This window comes from Copadichromis virginalis, linkage group LG10 (assembly GCF_057382275.1).
Source record: "Copadichromis virginalis isolate Kocher_CV1m ecotype Utaka linkage group LG10, C_Virginalis_male_GT1.1, whole genome shotgun sequence".
Classification (NCBI taxonomy): domain Eukaryota; kingdom Metazoa; phylum Chordata; class Actinopteri; order Cichliformes; family Cichlidae; genus Copadichromis; species Copadichromis virginalis.
In genome coordinates, this window is record NC_140627.1 from 6,886,042 (window position 1) to 6,911,405 (window position 25,364).

At 40.1% G+C, this 25,364-nt stretch overlaps 1 protein-coding gene across 4 annotated transcripts in view; it reads right to left on the minus strand.

Moving 5' to 3' along the window:
• Positions 1 to 2,168: 2,168 nt before the first annotated feature.
• bbx (BBX high mobility group box domain containing) overlaps positions 2,169 to 25,364 on the minus strand; it is a 47,156-nt gene continuing 23,960 nt past the window's right edge. For 3 of the 4 annotated variants that reach the window (XM_085469592.1, XM_085469591.1, XM_085469590.1), the window contains 7 exons: positions 11,459 to 12,296; positions 11,246 to 11,378; positions 8,295 to 8,446; positions 7,530 to 7,619; positions 6,988 to 7,182; positions 4,247 to 4,436; positions 2,169 to 3,554 (listed from right to left, as the gene is read on the minus strand). In XM_085469592.1, coding sequence (XP_085325718.1) covers positions 3,476 to 3,554; positions 4,247 to 4,436; positions 6,988 to 7,182; positions 7,530 to 7,619; positions 8,295 to 8,446; positions 11,246 to 11,378; positions 11,459 to 12,296 — 1,677 coding nt within the window. In that variant the 3' untranslated portion in view covers positions 2,169 to 3,475. The remainder of the gene's footprint in view (positions 3,555 to 4,246; positions 4,437 to 6,987; positions 7,183 to 7,529; positions 7,620 to 8,294; positions 8,447 to 11,245; positions 11,379 to 11,458; positions 12,297 to 25,364) is intronic. The other variant, XM_085469593.1, reaches the window with a different exon arrangement.

The following is a 25,364-nucleotide window of genomic DNA, read 5'->3' on the forward strand; positions in this document are numbered from 1 at the left end:
CTGCTGAATTAAGACATTACTTAAACAGAACCTGTCTGACAAAGAAAAGTAGGCTAAACGAAAGGACATCATCCCATAACTTAAAGAAAAAGATGACATCTATCAGACTGGAAAGGATTTCTATGGCTTTGAGACTCCAGCGAACAGTGGGATTCTTTTTCTGGAGTGGCCAGCCTACCAAAATTACTGCAAGAGTACACTGAACAACTTGTAAAGAACAGCAAGGCTCACTTGCCTCAGTTATGAAGCAGTGTTCATGATTCAACAATAAGGGATATCTATGGAAGAGACCCAAGGTCAAAGCCACTGCTGTCAAAAAACAAATAAACAAAAAAACTCCAATTTGATGATCCAAGAATTTTGGTAAAAATACTCTATGGACTGACGAGGGAAAAGTTGAACTCCTTTGGAAATGATACATTTCGTACAATTTAACATAAAACCAAAATAGCATTTCATAAAAAGTACATCATACCAACAGTTAAACAGTATGATGGTAGTGTGAGGTCTGGGACCCAGATGACTTTGCATGATTGTTTAAACTATTAATTCTGCTCTCTACTAGAAAATCCTGAAGGAGAATTTGGACTTACCAGAGACCACACTAGAAAGTCCACCTGTGAGGGGTTTGGTGTGGCCTAGTCAAAGGTTTTTCATTCTTAAAACACTCCAATGTGGCAGATTTCAATTCCGCAAAGAAGAATGTAACAACATTCCTCCACAGCACTATGAAAAAAATCACCAGTTATCAGAGATGACTGAGTGCAGTGTATGAGTTCTTGCCACCAAGGACTTGGATCTTTGTCTAATATTCGTTTTGTTTAATGCTCTCAAACCTCTGTGTTTCACAAACAGGCAAAGAAACAAAGAAATTAGCAAGGTGGCAAATACTTTTCCATGACACTGTATACATATATCATTAAAATGCATAATTTCCACAGAGTGGGTAAAATTTATATATGCTTCCAAGACCATGACCATTTTGCCTTGGGTCATAAGGTGCAAATACTGAATATATACAGGCATTAGTGGTGCCTTTTTGTTGCACTTAATTCCAACTCTGTATCCCACACAGGATGAATTGTGCTGATAATGTTACCTGAATATTTAAATACCTAAAAAACAAACAAAAAGAAACAATCTAGAGCACCCCCCCCCCCCCCAAAAAAAAAAAAAAAGCAGGATTTGTGGCTGAATATACCTTTCCCTTCTTTGGCAAATGTCAACATACTCACTTGCTACAAGCTAGTATCTGTCTCTTTTTTTTCTCTGTGTGGTCTGGGGGAAGACAACTTCTTTGTCTTTACAAAGAACTACACTGATTTCCACCAGTGGAAGAACTATACAGTTTACCATTGTACCAAGTGACAGAAATGTAACTTTCTTTTATATCAGAAAAAAACTACATACATCCATTCTTAGGATTATCATAAAGCATTTTGGGGTTCCTTTAACTTTGACTCTTTTTTTTTTTTAATAAAACAAGTTCTTAGATGAATTAAAGACTTGTTGCATGTACAGGAATATTTGCATTGTAAGGCCTATATAAGATATGAATGACTCTGAAATAATGTATTTCTAAAAAAATGACTTCTCTGAGATCCAATATTACAATATTTCTGTCTCCTGTCATTAAGTGTCTGAAAGCACTGAAAGACACCTCATTATTTGAAGACAGTGCATTTTTTGGTGCCTCTCTGCTTATCACAGTAGAGACACATTTGTCATCCGTGAGCTTAATTTTTTTTTTTTAACAACAGTCCTAATCCAGTAAACTTCACCTCAGGAAAAACAGTGAAGTTCTTAAGGGACTTAGTTGAAAGAATATCATAAACACACACCCAAAAAAGAACGATCAAATAGAAAGCTAAAAGCTATAAAAGTTATTAAATGTGACTGAATCTAAGTATTGGTCTCCAAAGAGGAAGGCTCCTCGTGGTACATACATGACAGGAGTCTCAGTGGAATGAATATACATATACATACATATACATATATACATACATATACATACATACATATATACATACATATACATACATACGTATATACATATATACATATATACATATATACGTATATACATATATACGTGTATACATATATACGTGTATACATATATACGTGTATACATATATATATATATATATATATATATATATATACACACATACATATATACATACATACATATATGTACACACACATATATTCCACTGAGACTGCTCTCATCTATGTTGAAATTGTGGCTGGTTTTAGCCAGGTCCTGAGGGTGTTAAAGATACTACTGACTTAAGTAAGAACACTGCCTCTGGTGGAGATGATGCATTTTATTACCCCGTTACATGAGCAATTTAAACTTAAGATTAGTCTATTTTTATGGTATAAACAAGCAAAACACCTCTTTCATGAAGTAAGACGTACACATAAATTAACCTTTCTAACTGCTACGCAAACTGCAATAAGATCAAGTATTGACAAAAACTGCATTCACTTTTCAGAAATGTTTGCACTGACTTTGGGACACTGAGCAAGAAGCTGCTTGAGGGCTTTCTGGTGGCAAAGAGGGTGTAGGTGGGAGGGTTAAGACTATAGTTTAAGCACTTTTCCTCAATCTCCCCATCACAAAAATGTGTTTTTTCCCCCACAAGCCTCACAGCCACACTGTGATTCTACTGCTAGAAATTAGACAGGGCTCCTTGTTTACATGCAAGTGATGCACAGGTCTACTTTTCATATTCAGGCTATAACACATTTATTTGCGGTTACCACACTTTTGTAGTAAAGCATCACAATTTTAACACATATCCAAACCTCAACCAAGATTTCTTCAGTGTTTGAGTACACCGTAAGACTAAGTTAGTAATGGTCTACCAATCGTGGTTGGTTACCCTGGTTTAAGCCATTTTGGGTTGAAGCTAAAAGGGATTAAGAGCTATTTAAATGCAGAGGTATTGTAACAGAGGTGGAGGGAACTCTTCAGCAGGTGTATGTGTGAGGTATAAAAGATGAGAGAAAGCTGATTTGTCTCTAAAACAAATGCAGTTTCTTTTTTCTTTCCATCTAAAATGCCTTAACTTTAAAATGGCCTCTGTTTGATAAACATGTACAATAAACCCATGACATCCATCTCTATAAGAGAAGCCATGCACTGGTTGATAGCTTGATACTTTCAAAGGCCCTATTAGCATATCTGGGAGTGGGGATGGGGATGTATGGACTTAAGAAAGGCATCTTTCCCCCAAACCAAAAGAAGGTTTAAGGGGAAACACTGAGATAACGAGGAGGTGGAGGAAGAAGAGGAGGAGGAGGAGAAGGTCTCCTTCTCCTTCGAGGAAATTTACCACAAAGCGGAAGGTGGAATATGTCCAAAGCTTCTCGATCAAGTCTTCATTCAGTGTGGGGCTACCACAGAGGAAAGTTGAGATCCAATGCAAACCTTCGTGTTGTGGCTTCTCAGAACAGCAGAAGAGTTTCACTGATCAGCGCAGGAGATGAGAACTGGAGTCTGGGAAAGTTCGTTATTCTGACTCTCAGCCAAGCCTCTCTGACCTCTGAAACAAGACAGTAAGAGAGACTGAAGAGTATGCTTCATTTTTTAAACTAGTTTAAAGATTTTGCTTTCAAGCACTAGGCCCATTGTCTTTTAATGCAAAGTTCTTGGAAATTCTTTCAAGTTCTCTGCGTTTCCACCATAGTCTAAAAGACTATATGACATATGAATAGCATTTTTTTCTTTCCTTTTTTCATGTCTTCATTCTTGACAGAAGACAAATCAGTCATAAAACCAAAATAACACAATATACAATAAAAAGAAAGAGTATTAAAAATGCTATAACTCTCCAAGCTTTGTTATTGCAGTGCTGAATAACACAAATATAGAGTCATTTGATATAAAGCTGAATCAGAGAGTAGAAATGAAAATAAAAATACTGGGTTGCAATGAGTCATATGGATGCGTCGTATAAATAAAGCTGAACTGAACTGAATGGTTCATATGAGATATCTAAATTCTAGACAGCAGCATGTAAGGGTGCTAGCAGTGCACTCTATTTTTTTAAATGGTCAAATTTATAACATTTGAGTGAGGAATACTCCCCCCCCCAAAAAAAAAAATTTGCCTACCTTAATTAAAATGACCCAATAAATAAAACCTAACTAATCTCTGGTATATTACAATCCTTAAGTGTTAGCAAAAGAATAACAATCACAAGCCAAGTCCATGCATACGGTAACCGGTCTCTACCTGTGAATATTTTCCATGGCTGCAACCTCAGCGAGGGCAGCCAAGCTGAACAAGGCAGGCAGCTCTTGTGATATGGTGCTTCTTTCTGCCTCCTCTCCTCTGTGACTATAGCACCCCATTTCATTGCATAAATTCTGTTGTGGTAATGGCTTCTTATCCTGGTCCTGGTTCAGGTCCCTTGTTTTGTCTTCTGTAGTAACAAAGCACATATGTACAATTCTCAGGAACATAACTGAATATTTTTCAGAACATGTCATTAATAGTTTCTGCTCACATATTAAGTTTCAAAATAATTTTACCAAAAACCGTCATGACATGAGATGCCAGAGTGTATCGTGCCACCAAAAAGTAGAAATGGTTGGATCATATAAGTAAATATTAGCTGATTTATGTGGTACGTAGAAATGAATTTGGTCAAATGTGCTCTCACTCAGTTCTTTCACTATCTACAGCACATGTAGCATCACACATCACAGCAAAGGGTGTACTAAGAAGGAAGGAGCTATATTCAAACACTTATGTTTGGGGATGCTGTGACTCAGGTGGCAGAAAGGGTCATCTACCGACTGGAATTTCGGTAGATTGAATCCCAGCTCCTTATGTTTGTGTGTAAGAGTATCCTTGGGCGAGAACCTCGAGTTCCCCCTGATGCATCCGTCAGAGTACGAGTGCGTGAATATTTTCGCAAATTCTTTTATCTGAAGAATGCTTTAAGCAGAGTAGAACAGAATAAAATAGCCCTTTATTCCTTTTGTACATGTACAATGAAATTGTGGCCGATACCATACGTGAGATACAAACTCCTGGATACATTTTAGACACTCACCTGCCATTCCCCTCTGACCTCTGGCACAAACAAGGCATTTTTGCCTAGACAAACTGGATTTTATTGAAAATCTGGAAACTGTTGTGCAGGAAAATCCCAGTAGATCTGTTTCTGAAATAGTTGAGTATTACTCAGACTAGCTTTCTTCCTCATTCTGATGTTAGGTTTGAACTTCAACCATCTCTGCATGCTTAAACTGCTGCCATTTGATTGGCTGTTGAAATATTTGCATTAACAAGAAGTTAAGCAGGTTTATCTAATAAAGTGGTAAATTTAAGAATAAAATTATTAGTTTTCACAAAGTCTGTGGATTCAGTTTTTATTATGCCAGTTTGCATAAATGCAGTGGTCCCTCTTTACCATAAAACTAAACATATGACTAAATATTCTATTTCCACTGCATTTCAGCTCTGCCACAAAAAGACTGTGTGATTGTTACACAGGAAGCATGTAGAAACAGCTTAGAAAAAGAGTTTGGGTGACTGCACAAGTTGAGTGCTCAGACTGAGTAGAAAAGCGCTATATCTTAATGCATTCTCAATCAGCCAGTTAAGTAAATCTTCAGAATCTGAAAACGCTACATCCAGATGAACAGAATCAACCTTTGGAAAAAAAGAATTGGTCGATTTACCATTTACTAACAAGAACAACACAAAAAGGCTGTTTATAATTCTGATCATTTATCAGTACTGATACATGTGAGACTTTATCAGAGGTGTGAACATCACAGCAGATGCCTTTGTGTCAAAGTAACTGAGAATAAAACACGGAAAAACATGAAGGAGATTTTCCTGGCCTGGCTTTTTATAGCATATAACCTTAAAAATATTCTGCATAATTTTAAAAAGTATAAATTTCTACAGTATTGAACAGCAGAAATTAGGCTTTCTTGTCTGAGGACATTCAAGTCCAAAAAAAAAAAAAGACAGCAGCCATTAGTGCTGTAAACAACGGTAGACTGGTGGGTAATGAGCGAATAAATAACGCCAAAAAACAAAGATTTGAGATGGGAAAACTGTTCTTGAAGTACAGAGAGAGAGAGAGAGCTGTGCACGAAGTGTGATTTTATCGTGGTGGAAGCAAAACAGCAAAAGTAAGAGGAAAGTAATGACAATATTTATCAAATGTGAAGCGTAGTTTAGATCTTATTTTGCTGCTGGTTCAGTGAATTTTGGTTGGAGAGAGACGTGTCCGTGTAGGTGCCGTCGGGTGAGAAAGCCAAGAAAGAGAAAGCTGATTCTGATGCGTCGGGTCGGTGCTCTGTGTTTACGTCTTTGTGCAGAATCCGTGTACCTGCTCTCATTTGCTGTTTGGTGGTTGTTGAAATAGTTTTGAGAGCTTTAATCTGAGATTCTGGCGTTTCTGGCAAAATATATTTATATTTAAAAGTTGATTCAGGATTTAATGAATTGATATCGCTTTATTCAAGCTACTCACCTCCCTCTTCCACCTGCACTTTCAAATGTACACACAAAGGACTACGGGACAACTACAGGACCATGGCCAATTTTAGAGGTCCCGCCCCTGACTATCTCTGATTGGGTCACACGATAGCGGCATGATGTGTGTCAGTTGTTGACCACACGGACACTTTCAGAGTTGCGGAGATTTTGAGAAATACATTGCTGCCATTTTCAATTTACAGTTTAGTGCCAAGATACTGTATACAAGAATTATCAGACAATGTAGGTACAGGCTGCTACAAGCTAATAAGCTTTTAGTTCCAGTTTCCTTAATATATCAGCCTGGGTGGACTGAGTATCTTACTAATTAAATAAATTAAAATATAATATCAGCATAAGACAAATTCTGGACTATCAAGTTGGACCTGCCACTTCCAAAATGACATTTTTTTCATGTATATTGATACATTGAGCTAAACTGCAAAAACAAAATGGATATTGACGTTACTCACCCTCACTTGGAGACACACTGCCATGTGCCGTGCGCACCAAGTGTGTAATCTTAGTCTTCCTTGCCTTTCGTTTCTGGCTACCAACTAGTATCTCCATGGTAGCAGTGCCCTGGACATCTGGGCACATTATGGGAACGGGAGCACATAATTTGACTTCCGAACCTATATCCAGTGTGGAATCAGTCTGTCCCACTGCTGTGGAGCACAATCACCACAATGGTTTCAGTCATTTGACCATTGCACAGACATAAAAAAAACCTGAAAATCACCGGCACAGACATTTGAGTCCTCTTAACAATGACTTAACGATTACAATTTTATCATTCATTGTGACCAAACAAAAGCATACTGTTTACAAATAATTCTCTGCAGAGTATTTCATAGATATCCCCTGTGTCCTATAGTTACAGTTTTGTTTAATAACTTAGAAATCACAAAAACAGGTAACTTTTGAACATTTTCATCCCCTGTGTTTCAGTTTTAATTTGAAAATGGTTCATGGACCTGCTATATAAAGCGCAAAAATCAACAATCTATTTCACCTTTTTCCACTGCACCTGGTTTCTCCTTTTTTTGTTTGTGCAATCTCGTCCTAACAATCTTGTGGAATGTAGTCTTTTTCTGAGATGGCCCTGATATAGCAAAAACAAACAAACAAACAAACAAAAAAAACAAACAAACAACAAAAAAACAGATAGGTAAAGAAAGGAAGATCATGGAAATTCAATGTTATGGAGTCCAAAGGTTTCTTTGGTTTGTTTCTATTTTTTTATACATAATGAGAACTGGTCCTTAGTACCTGAATAGGACTGTATAAACAGGTATAGAGTGGATTATGGATGATAAGTGAGGGTGTAGAAATGGGTGACAAATTAATAAAAAAAACTCAACATCAAGCTTTAGTGCCTTAATGTCCATAGGTGTCTAAAACATTGATCGAAAATATATTTATAGTTAGATGTTTTGATGCCGGCAGTGGAAATTGCTGTCTAACAACTGGGCGAAATCTTCAGTTAGGGTACGGTCCAATGACTGTGAAGGCCATAGAATGTCATTCAAATAATCCTCATCTAATCACCCAATGAAATGTTGTGAACTGTTGTGTCCTATACACTGGGATATCGTGATCCTCAAGAGACCACATCCAGTAACCATTCAATCTTCAGTCAAAGGGAACACAAACCCCCCAAACAAAATCCTCCAAATCTTCAGGGGCCGAGGGTTTGAGTGTTTCTTTAATTTGTCACTCATATGTTATATCACATTATTTATTCTAGTGTAGACTGGACCTCAAACTTTGTTCCTACCTTTTCCGGTCTTAGACTCATCTCTTTGGATGGTGGTGCTGTCGGACTTCTTTTTTTTTGCAACAGCAGTGCCCTTTTTATCAAAGGTCATCGGGCTATACTGTGGCAGGCTGTTAAACTTCTTCTCAAACTCCTCCTCCAGTTTACCTAGGCTGACAAGTAAATTTCAGAGATTCACAAAGGGTAGCTTAACAAGCTTTAAAAAAAAAAAAAAGCCAAATGTCAGTGATCTTGTAAATTCTTCAAACACCAGCACAGAACAATAAACTGGACACAGGGAAAGAATGGGCATTACAACTACTTGCACAACAAAATTTAGGTGCAATGAACCGTTGAGTGTGGTTTCCATTTTAGTGGTTCATTATGGCATACTCGACATACTTGACTATTATATATGTGTAATCTACAGTGTTGGGACTAACGCGTTATTAAGTAACGCGTTACAGTCACTACGTTATTATTGTGGTAACGAGCACGGTAACTAGTTATTATGCTAAAATCAGGAACGCGTTAGTCGTTACTGGGATTTAGATAGGGTCGTTACTCGTTACTTCGTGTGGTGGCTATCGCGGAGCTTCCAACAGATTCAGTAACATTAGCAAGTGGTGGAGGCCAGCAGATGGATGAAGGAAAAGGGACGCAGAAGGAAAAGAGACCCGAGGAAGCCGCCGGTCCAAGTGTGAACTGAACTTCAGGTAAGAAGTTATGACCTGCAGTCTCTCTGGGTCAGATATGAACCAAGTTTAGGTGGAGTTTATTTTCGTTATTCTGACTTTTTCCGTACTGCGTGCTAGCTAGCATGACGGAGTTTCTATACAGCTGGGTGGGTGCTATGAAGTTAATGATGTTGAACTTTATTTTGTTCATAAGTTATTAGAGTTGCCAACCGTCCCGTCTGGTATTCAGAGAAAATATTACGCGTTTCTTATTGAGGTGAAAAGGAACAGTTTGTCCCGTAATTCAGCTACAATGAAAAAGGCACAAAGCTGGAGTTATTCTGTGTCTTTGCTGCACAGCTGCCTCTTCTTCTCTCATCCTCTCCCTCTCCCCCTCCCTCTCCCGTTTCTACTTCAATCATGAAAACTGATCAATGATCAGCTGATCGGCTCTCTTGTTTGTTTATCGCTCACTTTGCGCCAGAAAGAGGAAACCAGCGGATGTCGCGGTAAACAACAGCAGCACGTTTGATCAGCTGTTGTTAGAATTTATTTAATATTAATTTCTAGTATCAGCTGATGGTTGCTGGAGCCACAGCTGCAAAAAAGCTGCTGGTCATGATATGGTTTGGTTATCTGGTGAGAGGGAAACATGAAGATGAAACCAGGAGATGTCCTTACTGAATCATCAGAGCTGAACAGGTGATGGAGAAACAGGTTTACCTTTTAGGTGACATGAATGAGTTGAAAGGAAGTTATGAACTGTTTCTGAGAGACAAATAACCCCAGGATCCTTTTTTATGTAGCTGACAGCTGGTAACTGTGCAGGGGCGGATCTAGCAAAGTGTTGCCAGGGGGGCATGTAGGGCATTAACAGGGAGAGGGGGGCACAAAGAAATACTTTTCTTTCTTATTCTCATTTAAAATGTCTAGCTTTTAAAAAATAATTATCTGAATCTTACAACAAACGATTGATAGATTGATGCATATATACCATCAAAACAGTGTACATCACTGTCACAACAGTGTTTATTTTCATTCAAAGGCTTTATGATTTTTCCTATAATGATGGGCCGGTCTCTAGTCAAAATGCCCGGGCCAATTTTCTGTCCCAGTCCAGCCCTGTATGCAGCTCATCTGCAGTCTGGTGTTGCCTACATCTTCCTATTCAGAAGGCAGAATTTCTGAGTTCTGAGTACAAACGAAAGCACCACGACTGCAGTTTTTGTGTTGGATGTAAAAGGCGCACATGACACTGTGACGTAGGCTAGAATCATGGCAGTAGTCAATGACGGTCCAGGCGTGGGATTTCTCTCGTGGAAATATGCACATTATCTTTTCCTTTCTATTGGTAGGTGGCACAGTGCACTTGTGGCAAGTAAGCAAGCTAGAAGACTGGCAAAGTTATGGAAGCAACACATTAACAAGAGAATTCTGAGTAAAACCAAAGTTACTTTCCCTAGTAACTAGTTACTTTGAAAGTAACGAGTAACTTGAAGTAACGGAGTTACTCTTGAGAGAAGTAACTAGTAATGTAACTAAGTTACTATTTTAAAGTAACTTACCCAACACTGGTAATCTATTAGCTAAAAATATCATTTATGTATTACCACTCTAAAACAGCGGTCCCCAACCCCCGGGCCTCGGACTGGTACCAGTCCGTGAGTCGTTTGGTACCGGGCCGCGAGAGTAGAGGCTCAGGTGTGAAATGTATGGTTTTCAGGGTTTTTATCAGTTTTCAGCGTTATTTTGTTATAGTTTTTATCATTAACTCGGTTTTCCTGGGTCTTTTCACGTGTGTTATGAATAAATCATCTTTTTTTCGGTACCGGTACTAGTTTTATTTTGTTGTATTTATTTAAAGGCCGGTCCGTGAAAATATTGTCGGGCATAAACCGGTCCGTGGCGCAAAAAAGGTTGGGGACCGCTGCTCTAAAAGCATTCCAGACAGGAATTCTATTACAGCTTTGTCAGTATTACATATATATTCTAAAACCTTTTAATTATTCACCAAAGGAAATCTAAACACATACACACAAAAGTGGAATAGTGCTAATATGATGTATAAATACAGGCAAAATTATTACACCCCCCGCCCCCCCAAAAAGTTTATTTCAAACTTTGATTCAATTGACCTCTCTTTTTTTCTGGGACCAATATTACAAATATATCTATATATAATTATATTTTCAAGTTACTACGGGCCACAAGAGTGAGAATGATACTTGGATTAAAAATGAAGGATTAGTTACTTACTCCTATTCCTCAGAATGACTGTAAGAAAAGCCAACTCACCCCTGAGAAGACTCGTCTTTGGACTTGGACTTCTTGAGCTTCTTGGGACAATTAGGTCCTATCTGTGAAACTGTCCAGCTGTCATCACTCCAGTTAGCGTCATGATCAGACGTACGGAAAATACCTCTTTTACCTGCAGATATTTGCAAAACACGAATTAAATTCTGCCCCTTACATGTATCAGTCACATCGTTCTTGAATCAAAATAGATACCTCGGTCAATATTGGCTCTCAGTGAAGTCAGCATTCCCTCAGAGACCAGAGTTTTATATAAGGCGCCTTTACAGGTTCGCTCTGATTTCCTGGACCCACGATTTTCAGTGTTAGACTCACAAGTTGCATCGCTTGACCTTTCCTTTCCTTTGTCGTGCTCTTCAAGATTAACAAGTGAATGATTGCAAGAGGACTTATGGGGTTCTATTGTCTGTCCTTGGAAATCAGTGCTTTCCACGTTTGTTGCTTCTGTCCTGGAGCCAATATCAGACAACTTTTCTTTCATTTCTACCTCAGGGGACCTGTGCTGTCCACTCTGCCCACTGCTGTCATCCATCTCCTCTTCATCTTTGACAAAGCTCTTGATTTTCGGCTTACTCTTCTTTTTGGGCAACCCACCACTAAGACAATTGTCATCCTTCTTCTTGGACTTTTCCTCTGTGTCCAAACAGACCCCTTTAGCCACTGACTCGATTGTACTGAATACACTGTCCAGGCTTTCTGAAGGGTTAGCCTTCTTTATAACTTTCTTTGATGAACACCGGCTCTCATCATTGTCATTTGACTTTGCCACGTCTCTTTTCTTACCTTTTTTTTTGACAAGTGCATTTTGGCTGCTGAATTGTGGGAGAATGGCATTAGTGGAGGTAGACGTGAGAGAGTAGAGCGAAGGTAAGAGTGCTGCTTTGTGAGGAGAGGCAGGGGAGAGGTCAGTGTCTGCTCTCTCCTCCTTGACCTCTGGCTTGATAGCAGTTTGTTGGAGAGGGTCTGTGGAGGAGCTGTCTTCTGGCTGAGATGCAACTGTGTCCATTTTTCCAGCTTCAGATGCTAAACACATCTATTTGGAACAGAAAAGCTTAAATCAAAGACAAAGACTGGCAAAAGTTCACTCAAATACCACCAACAGCAGTTTTTCCCTCTCAAATATTATCAATTCCTCATGCCTATCAATGAAGTCTAACATTTAAAGATACAGCCCCTTAAAATGACAGTACCAAAATTACCCATCAGTGATGTAGTCATTTTATTTACTGCATGCTATCATGCATTTAAATGTATTAAGGTCTTCTATAATTGTCATGGAATCATAATGCCCAACCTGTCTTTAAAACAATTATTTGTGTATATAGGCCAGTGATGCTTTTGCAAGTTCTTCATTTCGTATTTAGTGGTGACTGGATCAAATTCTGTTGCAGATACAAATTTTGGTGACTGTTATGTTATGTACTGGCAAAGTACATTTAAAGTGACACATGTAACAAATGCAAACTGAGGACATAACATTGTGTTTGCAGATGGATGATGAATATGAAAATCAGAAGAAATAGCATTTACAATACAGCTGGTTGGAAGGTTGGTGGTTCAATCCCTGACTGCCCCAGCCTGCATGCCAAAGTATCCTTGAGTAAGAGACCGAACCCCAAATTTCTCTCCAATGTATCCATCTGAGAGTGAATGTGTTTGAATGCTAGACAGAAAGCACTTAGGCAAAGAAAAAAATGTGTTTGTGTGAATGTGACATGTTGTTTAAAGTGCTTTCAGTGCTCAAGTAAAGTAGAAAAGCAGCGTGTAAAAACCAGCCCATTTACCATAAAAAAAAACCATATAGATGTTAATTAATGCTGTATGTATGGCAATGATTGGCACACCCATTAAGGAGGTGAGATGGTATAAAGAGGTATATGTATATATGCCATGATCATTATAGTAACAGGAGAAAAGCTAAAAGAAGATACATGTTTGTCGGTGTAGTTTTGTTTTTATGTTTTTAGCAAATATAAACTGAAAGTATTAATGTTTCTTAACATAAAAGATTAGAAATATTATTGAACTCTAAAGGTTTCCATATAAAAAACTCAAATATAAGTTTAACTGTAAATAACTAATTATTATATGTTACAAAAACAGTCTTCTTTGTATTTCCCAAACTATTTTGCTCTTTTTGTTTTAGTGGTTGTTCAGATATAGTGCATTGTGAAACATCTTGAGGATTTCTGCCATCAAGTCAGGTCAGTTTTGAATGTTACTAAAAGGAAATGGAGCTTCTACATAATAATATCACTTTAACAGTATACAGTGGCTTACAAAAGTATTCGGCCCCCTTGAACTTTTCCACATTTTGTCACATTACAGCCACAAACATGAATCAATTTTATTGGAATTCCACGTGAAAGACCAACACAAAGTGGTGTACACGTGAGAAGTGGAACGAAAATCATACATGATTCCAAACATTTTTTTACAAATAAATAACTGCAAAGTGGGGTGTGCGTAATTATTCAGCCCCCTTTGGTCTGAGGGCAGTCAGTTGCCCATAGACATTGCCTGATGAGTGCTAATGACTAAATAGAGTGCACCTGTGTGTAATCTAATGTCAGTACAAATACAGCTGCTCTGTGACGGCCTCAGAGGTTGTCTAAGAGAATACTGGGAGCAACAACACCATGAAGTCCAAAGAACACACCAGGGGTCAGGGGGTAAAGTTATTGAGGTCAGGGGTAAAGTTATTGAGAAATTTAAAGCAGGGTTAGGTTACAAAAAGATTTCCCAAGCCATCCCATCCCACGGAGCACTGTTCAAGCGATCATTCAGAAATGGAAGGAGTATGGCACAACTGTACCAAGACAAGGCCGTCCACCTAAACTCACAGGCCGCTGATCAGAAATGCAGCCAAAAGGCCCATGGTGACTCTGGATGAGCTGCAGAGATCTACAGCCCAGGTGGGGGAATCTGTCCATAGGACAACTATTAGTTGTGCACTGCACAAAGTTGGCCTTTATGGAAGAGTGGCAAGAAGAAAGCCATTGTTAACAGAAAACCATAAGAAGTCCTGTTTGCAGTTTGCCACAAGCCATGTGGGGGACACAGCAAACATGTGGAAGAAGGTGCTCTGGTCAGATGAGACCAAAATGGAACTTTTTGGCCAAAATGCAAAACGCTGCACATCACTCTGAACTAGAGATGGACCGATCCGATATTACGTATCGGCATCGGTCCGATACTGACCTAAATTACTGGATCGGATATCGGAGAAAAATAAAAAATGTAATCCGATCCATTAAATATCACGAAAGCACCTCACAAAACTTGCAACACGCCGTAACTCACCTCAGAACGTTAGCACGTCGGAGCAGTATGCATCACGTGATAGAGCGGCTGTGGCATGCGGGACCTGTCGGTGGTCTGGATAGCATGTGGAGCTTCGCTAGCAACCCGGCATTTCATCTCTGACAAAGTTATCCCCGAGAGAAGTAAAGCAAGTTTGTAAGTCCATCTCTGAATGTTTGTAAAGCATTCCTGCGTTAAGCTTACCAAACGATATATGGAGCGACTGCCTCTTCTGGCTGCTACTTCAATCATGAAACTGCTTAATGATCAGCTGATCGGCTTTTCTGTCGCGAGTCCGTCTCTCTGGTTTGTTTTTGGCCCACTTTGCACCAGAAAGAGGAAACCATCGGCTGAACAACAGCAGCACGTTTAAGCTTGATCAGCTGTTGTTAGAATTTATTTATTATTACTTTCTACTCGAGGATCTCTTTCTACGTAGCTGACGGCTGGTAACTGTGCAGGGGCGGATCTAGCAAAGTTTAGCCAGGGGGGCCGATAGGGCATTAACAGGGAAAAGGGGGCACAAAGACATACTTTTCTTTCTTATTCTCATTTAAAATGTCTAGCTTTTAATAAATAATTATCCGAATCTTACACCCAAAGTTTTAATTTGATGTAAAATGAATAGAAGTCAATTACTGTATATAGTGACTATTAAGTCTAATATATATACCCTAGTAAGCTATAGTACTTTTTCCTTTGGGAAGGTACCATCTGTGCAGTCTGCAATTTTGTTGAAGAAAGATGTTGAATCTATTTAATATTTCTTGAAAAATAATTGATTTCTGTGCATTTTTTTTTTTCACACTGCATCAAATTAAGGTTGATTACGTTGATTAAGCATCATGAGGTGGAGCGTGAGGGGTGGTTCCCTATTTTTTATTTATTTATTTTTGTTGTTGCTGGGAGTTGGAACCCTATTAGTTAGGTTGCTTAATATTTACGCTAAGTACTCTTTAAAATACCAGAATAGGGAGGATGGTGTAGGTTTAAGTTTATTAGATTGATCAGTATTGCTGAACTATGAAATTTTTTTTTTTTGCATACAGGTATAACAGAATAGCTTTAGTGTAGTTGTTGTTTTAAACTTGAGTATGAACTTATACAAAATGCAGCAAGATATTTAAAAAAAAACAGTTTTGTTGATTAAAAAACATTATATCGGATTCATATCGGTATCGGCAGATATCCAAATTTATGATATCGGTATCGGTATCGGACATAAAAAAGTGGTATCGTGCCATCTCTACTCTGAACACACCATCCCCACTGTCAAATATGGTGGTGGCAGCATCATGCTCTGGGGGTGCTTCTCTTCAGCAGGGACAGGGAAGCTGGTCAGAGTTGATGGGAAGATGGATGGAGCCAAATACAGGGCAATCTCGGAAGAAAACCTCTTGGAGTTTGCAAAAGACTTGAGACTGGGGCGGAGGTTCACCTTCCAGCAGGACAACGACCCTAAACATAAAGCCAGGGCAACAATGGAATGGTTTAAAACAAAACATATCCATGTGTTAGAATGGCCCAGTCAAAGTCCAGATCTAAATCCGATCGAGAATCTGTGGCAAGATCTGAAAACTGCCGTTCACAAACGCTGTCCATCTAATCTGTCTGAGCTGGAGCTGTTTTACAAAGAAGAATGGGCAAGGATTTCAGTCTCTAGATGTGCAAAGCTGGTAGAGACATACCCTAAAAGACTGGCAGCTGTAATTGCAGCAAAAGGTGGTATTCAGGGGGCTGAATAATTACGCACACCCCACTTTGCAGTTATTTATTTGTAAAAAAATGTTTGGAATCATGTATGATCGTTCCACTTCTCACGTGTACACCACTTTGTATTGGTCTTTCACGTGGAATTCCAATAAAATTGATTCATGTTTGTGGCTGTAATGTGACAAAATGTGGAAGAGTTCAAGGGAACAGAATACTTTTGCAAGCCACTGTACATGCTCATAGTGGTATTCAGTCAGTATCATATCGGTCTGATTTTTAATTTCAAAATAAAAGCCCTCAAATAATTGTTCTTCTTAATTCAACATTCAGTCACAAAAACTACCTCATACTGAACATCTCTAGACAAATGAAATGTAAATAATAGTAGATTTACCAAGTTTCAGGCCCCCTCCCCAGCATGTTAATGGGGTGGATGTAGAGGTAGTAACAAAATATTAGGTTTACACCTAGATAACAACTTAGACTGGTGTCTAACTATCCAAAATGGGGAAAGTCGCCTCTTTTTGTTAAGAAAACTAAGATGTCATGACATCTGCAGTAAAATGCTGATGGTAGCAGTACGGATGCTGTGTTGTCTTCTGTGTCCATTTCATGGACGAGGTATTCATTGCAAAACGTGCATAAATTCAACAGCCTGTGCAGGTAGAATTCAGCAGCCATGTGCATGTGCTGCTATAGTTTCACGCTCTTGTGGTTTGCTCTTTGAGAGAAATACTGCTTGCTCTAATCAACTGACTTTTGACTGCTTGGAGGCAAAGCCCAAAGAAAGCGAGGCTCCTAATGTGAACTCCTAATGTGTCAATCACTTTGATGGACAGTTCAGGTTACTGCATTAAATCGAGTTGCCCCATGGCAGCAACATAGGCATTCTTTTAAACCATTATGTATTTATAATTCAGGAAATAAGTTTTGACAAATTAATTATCACCATTTATTGTTTGCTGGGAAGCAGCGGAAATACTAACAACTGTCACTGGATTGCTAAAGTGCTAAAGAAATCAATCAAAGACAAGTTCTGAAAGATATAGACCTCAGTCGCATAACTTTTACGATAAAAAAAGAAAATCATCACAAAGAGCACACATCATTTCCAAGAAAAAGGAAAATGTGTTTCTTAGCCAGCTGAATAAACTTCATTTTATAAAATGTCAGTAAATATAAAATGTGCTTATGTTGCTGCCAGATAGCCACTCAGTGAAGCACAGTTGTGAAGTCAACTCACTGTGGGTTCAGACTGCAATAGTTCATCTAGATAATATCACAAGTTCTCTGAGTAAGCTTGAGTCTGTGTAGTGGAAAGGAGAGGAATATGTGACAGGCTGTCTCATTTGTTGTTTTTAATCAAATGGTTCAGGTTTTTGCTATTATTTTGTGTAAATGTAAAGGGTCTTGTCTATCTGTTGTCTGTTGTCACTGATCAAATATTTGTACAATTTTCTTTAAATTCTTTTCATTTTAGTTTGCTAAGTTTACATATTTCTTTATATAAAAATCCTAATAGTGTTCATAAAGAGACTAGCAAAAACAATATTCAAGAGCAGTTTCTGGTAAGTACTTTTGTAGATATTAGTAAAATGTTTACTAACTTAACTGTTTCAATAAACAGTGAACAAATGCACTGATAAATACTGATTATCAACTTTTTACAGTTGCACCAAGCCTGAGAACACCAAGGCGTTCCCAGGCCAGCCAAGAGATATAATCTCTCCAGTGTGTCCTGGGTCTGCCCCGGGGCCTCCTCCCGGTAAGACATGCCCGGAAAACCTCACCCAGGGGGCGCCCATCTGACAAGGATTCTCCCTTGTCAGATGCTCGAACCACCTCAACTGGCTCCTTTTGATGCGGAGGAGCAGTGGCTCTACTCTGAGCCCCTCCCGAATGGCCGAACGTTTGGACACTGCTAGCGTAATGGACAGGTTTTTGACGGGGCTTCCACACAAATGCAAAGCAGGATATGAAGCATCGCCAAATGTGTTTCCAAACCAACTTCCTTCCAAGCCAAAGACTAGAAAATATGGTGAAGCATATCTTCCCTTTGGCTTCACCTGCACAAGTGCCAATGTAGGTCTCCCTTGCAGAATTGGTTTTCCCTGCGTTGGGAGCAGCGCTGGGCTCTCCAAATCACGGACAAACAGAATCCCACATTCTTGATTTTTAGTTCACAAACACTTCTTATAATGAATAACTACTCCTGAAATTTTGCTCTTTATACAATAAAGTTACAGTGGGATACAAATATCAGGCTGATCATGCCACGATTAATTCCCCCATCCAAATCACGAACAAACAGTATCCCACAGTTGTTTATGTTTTTGAACCCATTTTGCACAGAGAGGCATTTTTTGAATAATGTATTCATAGCAATGTTGAATATTATTACACAGGAAAAAAACAACTACACGTAAAATAATTACACTGTGACGCCTCTGCCTTTCTAAATGGAGGGACAGTAACTGCGTGTGTATATGTAAGCGTGTAAAAACTGAAGATAGTAAGATTAACAGTAACAGTATTTTATCTCTATTTGCAATTCATCTCATGTAAACAATAACGTGGCGCACAGCGTGACGTGAAAAAAGGCACATACCTTTGATGTTACATGACCACTTTCTGTATTCCTCGTCCACACGTAAACGCAAAAAAGGAGTTTTGAAAAAAAATCTCCGTGTTTGGTGAGTCGAAACGCCGTTTACGTGTGGACGAAAGGCCCAAACGCATAGAAACAGCTGTGTTTTCAAAAATACCCTGTAGGTGTAGACGTAGCGTAAAAGAGTTAGTAGGGTATTTTATTACTACCTGTAATTTATTGCAGTTTACTTGTATTTGCTTAATTGTTTACTAAATGTCTGAGGTGTGAAATAAACCGCAATTGGGAACCACTGAATTGGGAGCTTCGCTTTTACGCTCAGCTCACTATTCCCATTCCGGGTACTGAACAAGACCCTGAGATACTTAAACTTGTCCACTTGGGGCAGGGTCTCGTCCCTTACCCGAAATGGGCACTCCACCCTTTTCCGGCTGAGGACCATGGCCTCAGATTTGGAGGTGCTGATTCTTATTCCCACTGCTTCAGACTCTGCTGCCAACTGTTCCTGATGAAGCCAACAGGACCACATCATCTGCGAAAAGCAGAGATGAGATCCTGAGACCACCAAATATATATATGAGTTTTCCATATATATGATCCTAGTTTATATATGATCCTAGTTTTCCATACTAATATATATATATATATATATATATATATATATCAGGGCTCTAGACTAACTTTTTGACATGGGCGCACCGGTACGCCTAACTTTAAAAATTTAGGCGTACCGGCACAAAAGTTAGGCGCACTCAAATTTTTCAACCGCATCGCTTAACACCGCAGTTTTACATGTGCACTTTCTTTGGGGGGGGAAGTCCATACAGACAATATTAATTTCTAAATTATTAACTAACAAACTTGTGCTTAAAGTGCTTTGTCAATATTGTAGAAAATGTTAAAAACTTAATCATCATCTTGGCCTCCTCTGACGACCTGTTTGCTGCTGTCTGCTGCTGAAAGGCCGTGGGGAGAGGGGACACTTGGGCAGTGCATTTACTGCAGCATATAATGTGCTTTTTCAGCATTCAAATATTGATGGCACCGTGTCAGAGCACTGGCTATGAATTTCAGACAGATCAGGCCTTAACTTAACAAAAAAGTTATCAATAGTTCTTTTCATCTTTTCTTATTACCCACAGCTACAGTACATCCACTTCTCTCAGGCCTAGGCTGCTCACTAGGGCTGAGTATCATCACTGATTTCTATAATCCATTCAATTCCGGTTCTCAAAGTCCTGATTTGATTCAATTTAGCCTCAGACAGTCAGAAATATTATAATTCTGATCATTTATCAGTACTGATACACATGAGACTTCATCAGAATTGTGAAAATCACAGCAGATGCCTTTGTGTGAAAGTAACTGAGAATAAAACACCGGAAAACATGAAGGAGATTTTCCTGGTCTGGCTTTTTATAGCAGATAACCTTAAAAATATTCTGCAATTTTGCATAATTTTAAGAAATTTAAATTTCTTCAGTATTGAACAGCAGAAATTAGGCTTTCTTGTCCGAGGTCATTTAAGTGAAAAAAGAAAAAGCGCTGTAAACAACGCTAGACTGGTGGGTAATAAGCGAATGAATAATGCAGAAAACAGATTTGAGACGGGAAACTGTTCCTCAAGTACAGAGAGAGAGAGAGCTGTGCAGGAAGTGTGATTTTTATCGTGGTGGAAGCAAAACAGCAAAAGTCAGAGGGAATTCATGACGACATTGATCAAATGTGAAGCGCAGTTTGCTGCTTCTTTTGCTGCAGGCTCGGTGAATTTTGGTTGGAGAGAGGCAAAACCTGCAGCTCAGAATCAGCGCAAAAAGACGTAAACACAGCGCGGACCCGAAGAATCGCTAAGCTCCGACAGCGTGTCCGTGTTCAGGCCGTCGGGTGAGAAAGCCGAGAAAGACGAAGCTGATTCTGATGTGTTGGGTCCGCTCCGTGTTTAGGTCTTTGTGTGGAATCCGTTAATGAATTGATATCGCTTTATTCAAGCTACTCACCTCTCTCTTCCACCTGCACTTTCAACTGGACCACGGCCAATCAGAGAGGTCCCGCCCCTGACTATCTCTGATTGGTTTAGTCCACGATAGGGGCATAATGTGTGTCTGTTGTTGACCACACGGAGAGTTACAGAGATTTTTTTTTGTTACCGGAACAGTTGGTCGCACCTGTGCGACCAAATATATATATATATATATATATAGTATGGAAAACTAGGGGTGTATATATTAGGGGTGCAACGATATTCGTATCGATATTGAACCGTTCGATACAGTGCTTTCGGTTCGGTACGCATATGTATCGAACAATACAACATTTGTAATTTATTTTATCAACTTTCCTTCTGACGATGCTGTCTGTGTTGAGCGCTCAGTGAATCTGCGTTCGACTACTCCGCCTAGGCTGCACTGTCGAGCGCAGATCCACTGAGCGCTCAACACAGACAGCATCGTCAGAAGGAAGAGTTCAGGGCAAGCTAGCAAGACAGAAGTTAAGCTCTCCTTGCAACATGGACCTCCCCCATTCAGATCTGGCGTTTGGAATTATTTTGGTTTTCATGTGACGTATGACCCTGAAGGTAAGCGAGTCATGGACTAAAGTAAAACAGTATGTTGGATGTGCCGTGCAATGCTCAATTACATGGGTGGGAGCTAGTGTGTTAGAGCAGTTAGCTCGTTAACGTGTTGGCCGTCTAGCCCCATGCACGGGGCGATCGGCGGTAGCTCGTTAACGGAGATTTGCAGTGTTGTGGCGTTAAGGTCATTTCAACGAGATTAACCTGAAATCACTAGTGGGAACACAACGAATATGACTGCACATTTACGCAGACATCATCCTAGTGCAAAGACCAAAACAACAAGCATGCTACTAACTTTAGCCGAGTCATTTAGACAGCTGTTAGCACATGATTCTCCTTATGCTGCTGAGAATATAGCCCAGAAGAAGCGGATAGTATAGCTTTTATTTTGGAAAGAGACATTTCTCTGTAATAAACTCTCTTTTCCAAAGATGAGTGATTCCTCAATCAAATACAGGGCTTGCAATATCGCTAGCCCGACGTCCTGGAGCTAGCGATTTTTTTCAGTCGGGCTACCAAAATCTATCTCTTCCCTGCCCGTCGGGCTATTGTAGGAAAAATATATGTCAATGCTTTTGCATTCTTTCAGAAATGTAGCTGGGTAATTATGTCATTGGCATCGGTGAGCCACTGTTAATATGTGACATATTGAAATCGCGTTTGAATTTGCGCTTGTTTTTTTGCTTTCACTTTGCAATCGCGCGAACTGTGTATAGAGAGCGACAGCACTGATCTGTGAGTGATGAAAATTTGTGCACCAATTCCTCTGACATCGTCTTATTAATCGTTAGCTTACTATGCAAACATCCATCCATCCATCCATTCGCTTCCGCTTATCCTTTTCAGGGTCGCGGGGGGTGCCGGAGCCCATCCCAGCTGCCATAGGGCGAAGGGCGGGGTACACCCTGGACAGGTCGCCAGTCTGTCGCAGGGCCAACACACAGGGACAGACAACCATTCACACTCACATTCACTCTCACATTCACACCTAGTGGCAATTTGGATTATCCAATTAACCTATCCCTACAAGCTGCATGTCTTTGGACGGTGGGAGGAAGCCGGAGTACCTGGAGAGAACCCACGCAAACACGGGGAGAACATGCAAACTCCACACAGAAAGACCCCGGCCTGATGGTGGAATTGAACTCAGGACCTTCTTGCTGTGAGGCAACAGTGCTAACCACTGTGCCACCGTGCTGCCCCTATGCAAACATGACAAGTGAAATCTCCCGCAGCAAGCTTAAACATGTGAGAGGTTGATCGCGCAGAGAATCGCTGAGCTTATGTGAGTGCGTGTGTAAAAGCAGGAGGATATATATTTCATTTCTTCTGAGCCAAATAAGACAGGTCAGGGTGAAGAAGTGACAGCCAAAGAAAAGCTTACCACAAAACGGAGAAGTTATGACAAATGAGACTATAAGGCAAAAAGAAAGTGCAGCTTTATGGTTTCATGGACAAAAGAATTTCTGTGGCTGCAATATGACGAGCTAAATAACCAGGGCTGCACATAAGTGGTCCGCAGGTGCGCATTCGCTGTCAAAATAAAAAACACGCACAAGGGTTAGGCTTAAATTTAAAAACTGTACTTTTGAGTTAAAATATATATTTATAATTTTAATAAATGACAAATTAAAAAGGCATGAACATTTTTTTTGTATCGAAAAAATATCGAACCGTGACACCAAAGTATCGAACCGAACCGTGAATTTTGTGTATCGTTGCACCCCTAATACATATATATATATATATATATATATATATATATATATATATATATATATATATATATATATATACATACATACATGGAGGACAGTTACAAGTACCTTGGGATCCCGCATGCGAATGGGAACCATGAAGAGGCCGCTAGGAAAGCTGCAACCACCAAGTACCTGCAGAGGGTCAGGCAAGTCCTGAGGAGTCAGCTGAACGGTAAGAACAAGATCCGGGCTATCAACACCTACGCCCTGCCCGTGATCAGGTACCCTGCTGGGGTAATAGGCTGGCCAAAGGAGGAGATAGAAGCTACTGACATCAAGACAAGAAAGCTCCTTACCATGCATGGAGGGTTTCACCCCAAGTCCAGCACCCTAAGGCTGTACGCTAAGCGGAAGGAAGGGGGCCGGGGACTGGTGAGTGTCAGCACCACAGTCCAGGATGAGACAACGAACATCCACGAATACATTGGGAAGATGGCCCCAATTGACCGAGTGCTCAGTGAATACCTCAGGCAGCAGAAACCCAAGAAAGTGGAGGAAGGCGAGGAACCATCATGGAAAGAAAGGGCCCCTGCACGGTATGTACCACCAGCAAATAGAGAAGGTGGCTGATATCCAGAAATCCTACCAGTGGCTGGACAAAGCTGGACTGAAAGACAGCACGGAAGCACTAATCATGGCAGCACAGGAACAAGCTCTGACTACAAGCTCCATAGAGGCTGGGGTCTATCACACCAGGCAAGACCCCAGGTGCAGGCTGTGTAAAGATGCCCCAGAGACAATCCAGCACATAACAGCAGGGTGTAAGATGCTAGCAGGCAAGGCATACATGGAATGCCATAACCGAGTGGCCGGCATAGTGTACAGGAACATCTGTGCCGAGTATAACCTGGAAGTCCCGAGGTCAAAATGGGAGATGCCCCCAAGGGTGATGGAGAATGACCGAGCTAAGATTCTGTGGGACTTCCAGATACAGACGGACAAAATGGTGGTGGCTAACCAACCGGACATAGTGGTGGTAGACAAACATGAGAAGACGGCCATAGTGATCGATGTAGCGGTTCCGAATGACAGCAACATCAGGAAGAAGGAACACGAGAAGCTAGAGAAATACCAAGGGCTCAGAGAAGAGCTCGAGAGGATGTGGAGGGTGAAGGTGACGGTGGTCCCAGTGGTAATCGGAGCACTAGGTGCGGTGACTCCCAAGCTAGGCGAGTGGCTCCAGCAGATCCCGGGAACAACAGCGGAGATCTCTGTCCAGAAGAGTGCAGTCCTGGGAACAGCTAAGATACTGTGCAGGACTCTCAAGCTCCCAGGCCTCTGGTAGAGGACCCGAGCTTGAAGGATTGACTGCCCACAGGGTCAAGTGGGGAAATATATGTGTGTGTGTGTGTGTGTGTGTGTGTGTGTGTGTGTGTGTGTGTGTGTGTTGCCCCACACACACTAGGGCTGGGCAATAGGGCCTAAAATTCATATCGCGATATAATTTGAAGAATGTGCGGTAACGATATATATCACAATATATCCTTTTCTTATGTATAACGTATTTTCCACACTATAAAGCACACTTAAAATCCTTTAATTTTCTCAAAAATTGAGATTGTGCCTTATGTATGAATTCTGGTTGTGCTTACTGACCTCAAACCAATTTGGGAGTGCAGAAATCTGTTAAAAAATGTTTTAGTACAACTTTGGTAAGCTGCACTGCTTGATGGATTGTCACAGCATTATGGCTGCCGTAGTGAGGAGCTTCTCGGAGTAATCTGGGTCCAAAATTCTGTCCACTTCAGGTCCCAAAGTCAAGTGAACACTAAGAGTTAAAAACGGTCTAAATTCTTTAATCTTTAATAAAATCATCAGCATTGCTGCTTTATCGGGTGTAACAATTAAGTTTTACATCCATGCATCCATGAAAACAGAATTTATTAAATTTAATGGAGTTAGAAGTTAACAGGAAGTTAGCTCGCTAGTTTACACCTAAACATTTCATACCATGTTCTGACTGACAGACAACTAAACAGCAGTGACATTTGCAGGGTTACTGAAGTTGGACTACCTGGTATATAATGTTGTGCTACGTGATTGCTAACCACACAGCTATGTTAGCATAACATTAGCACAGTGAAGCTGGAGGATGAACGCCAACTTTTTTTTCACTCGATAAAAGTTAACGTGAGGGATTCT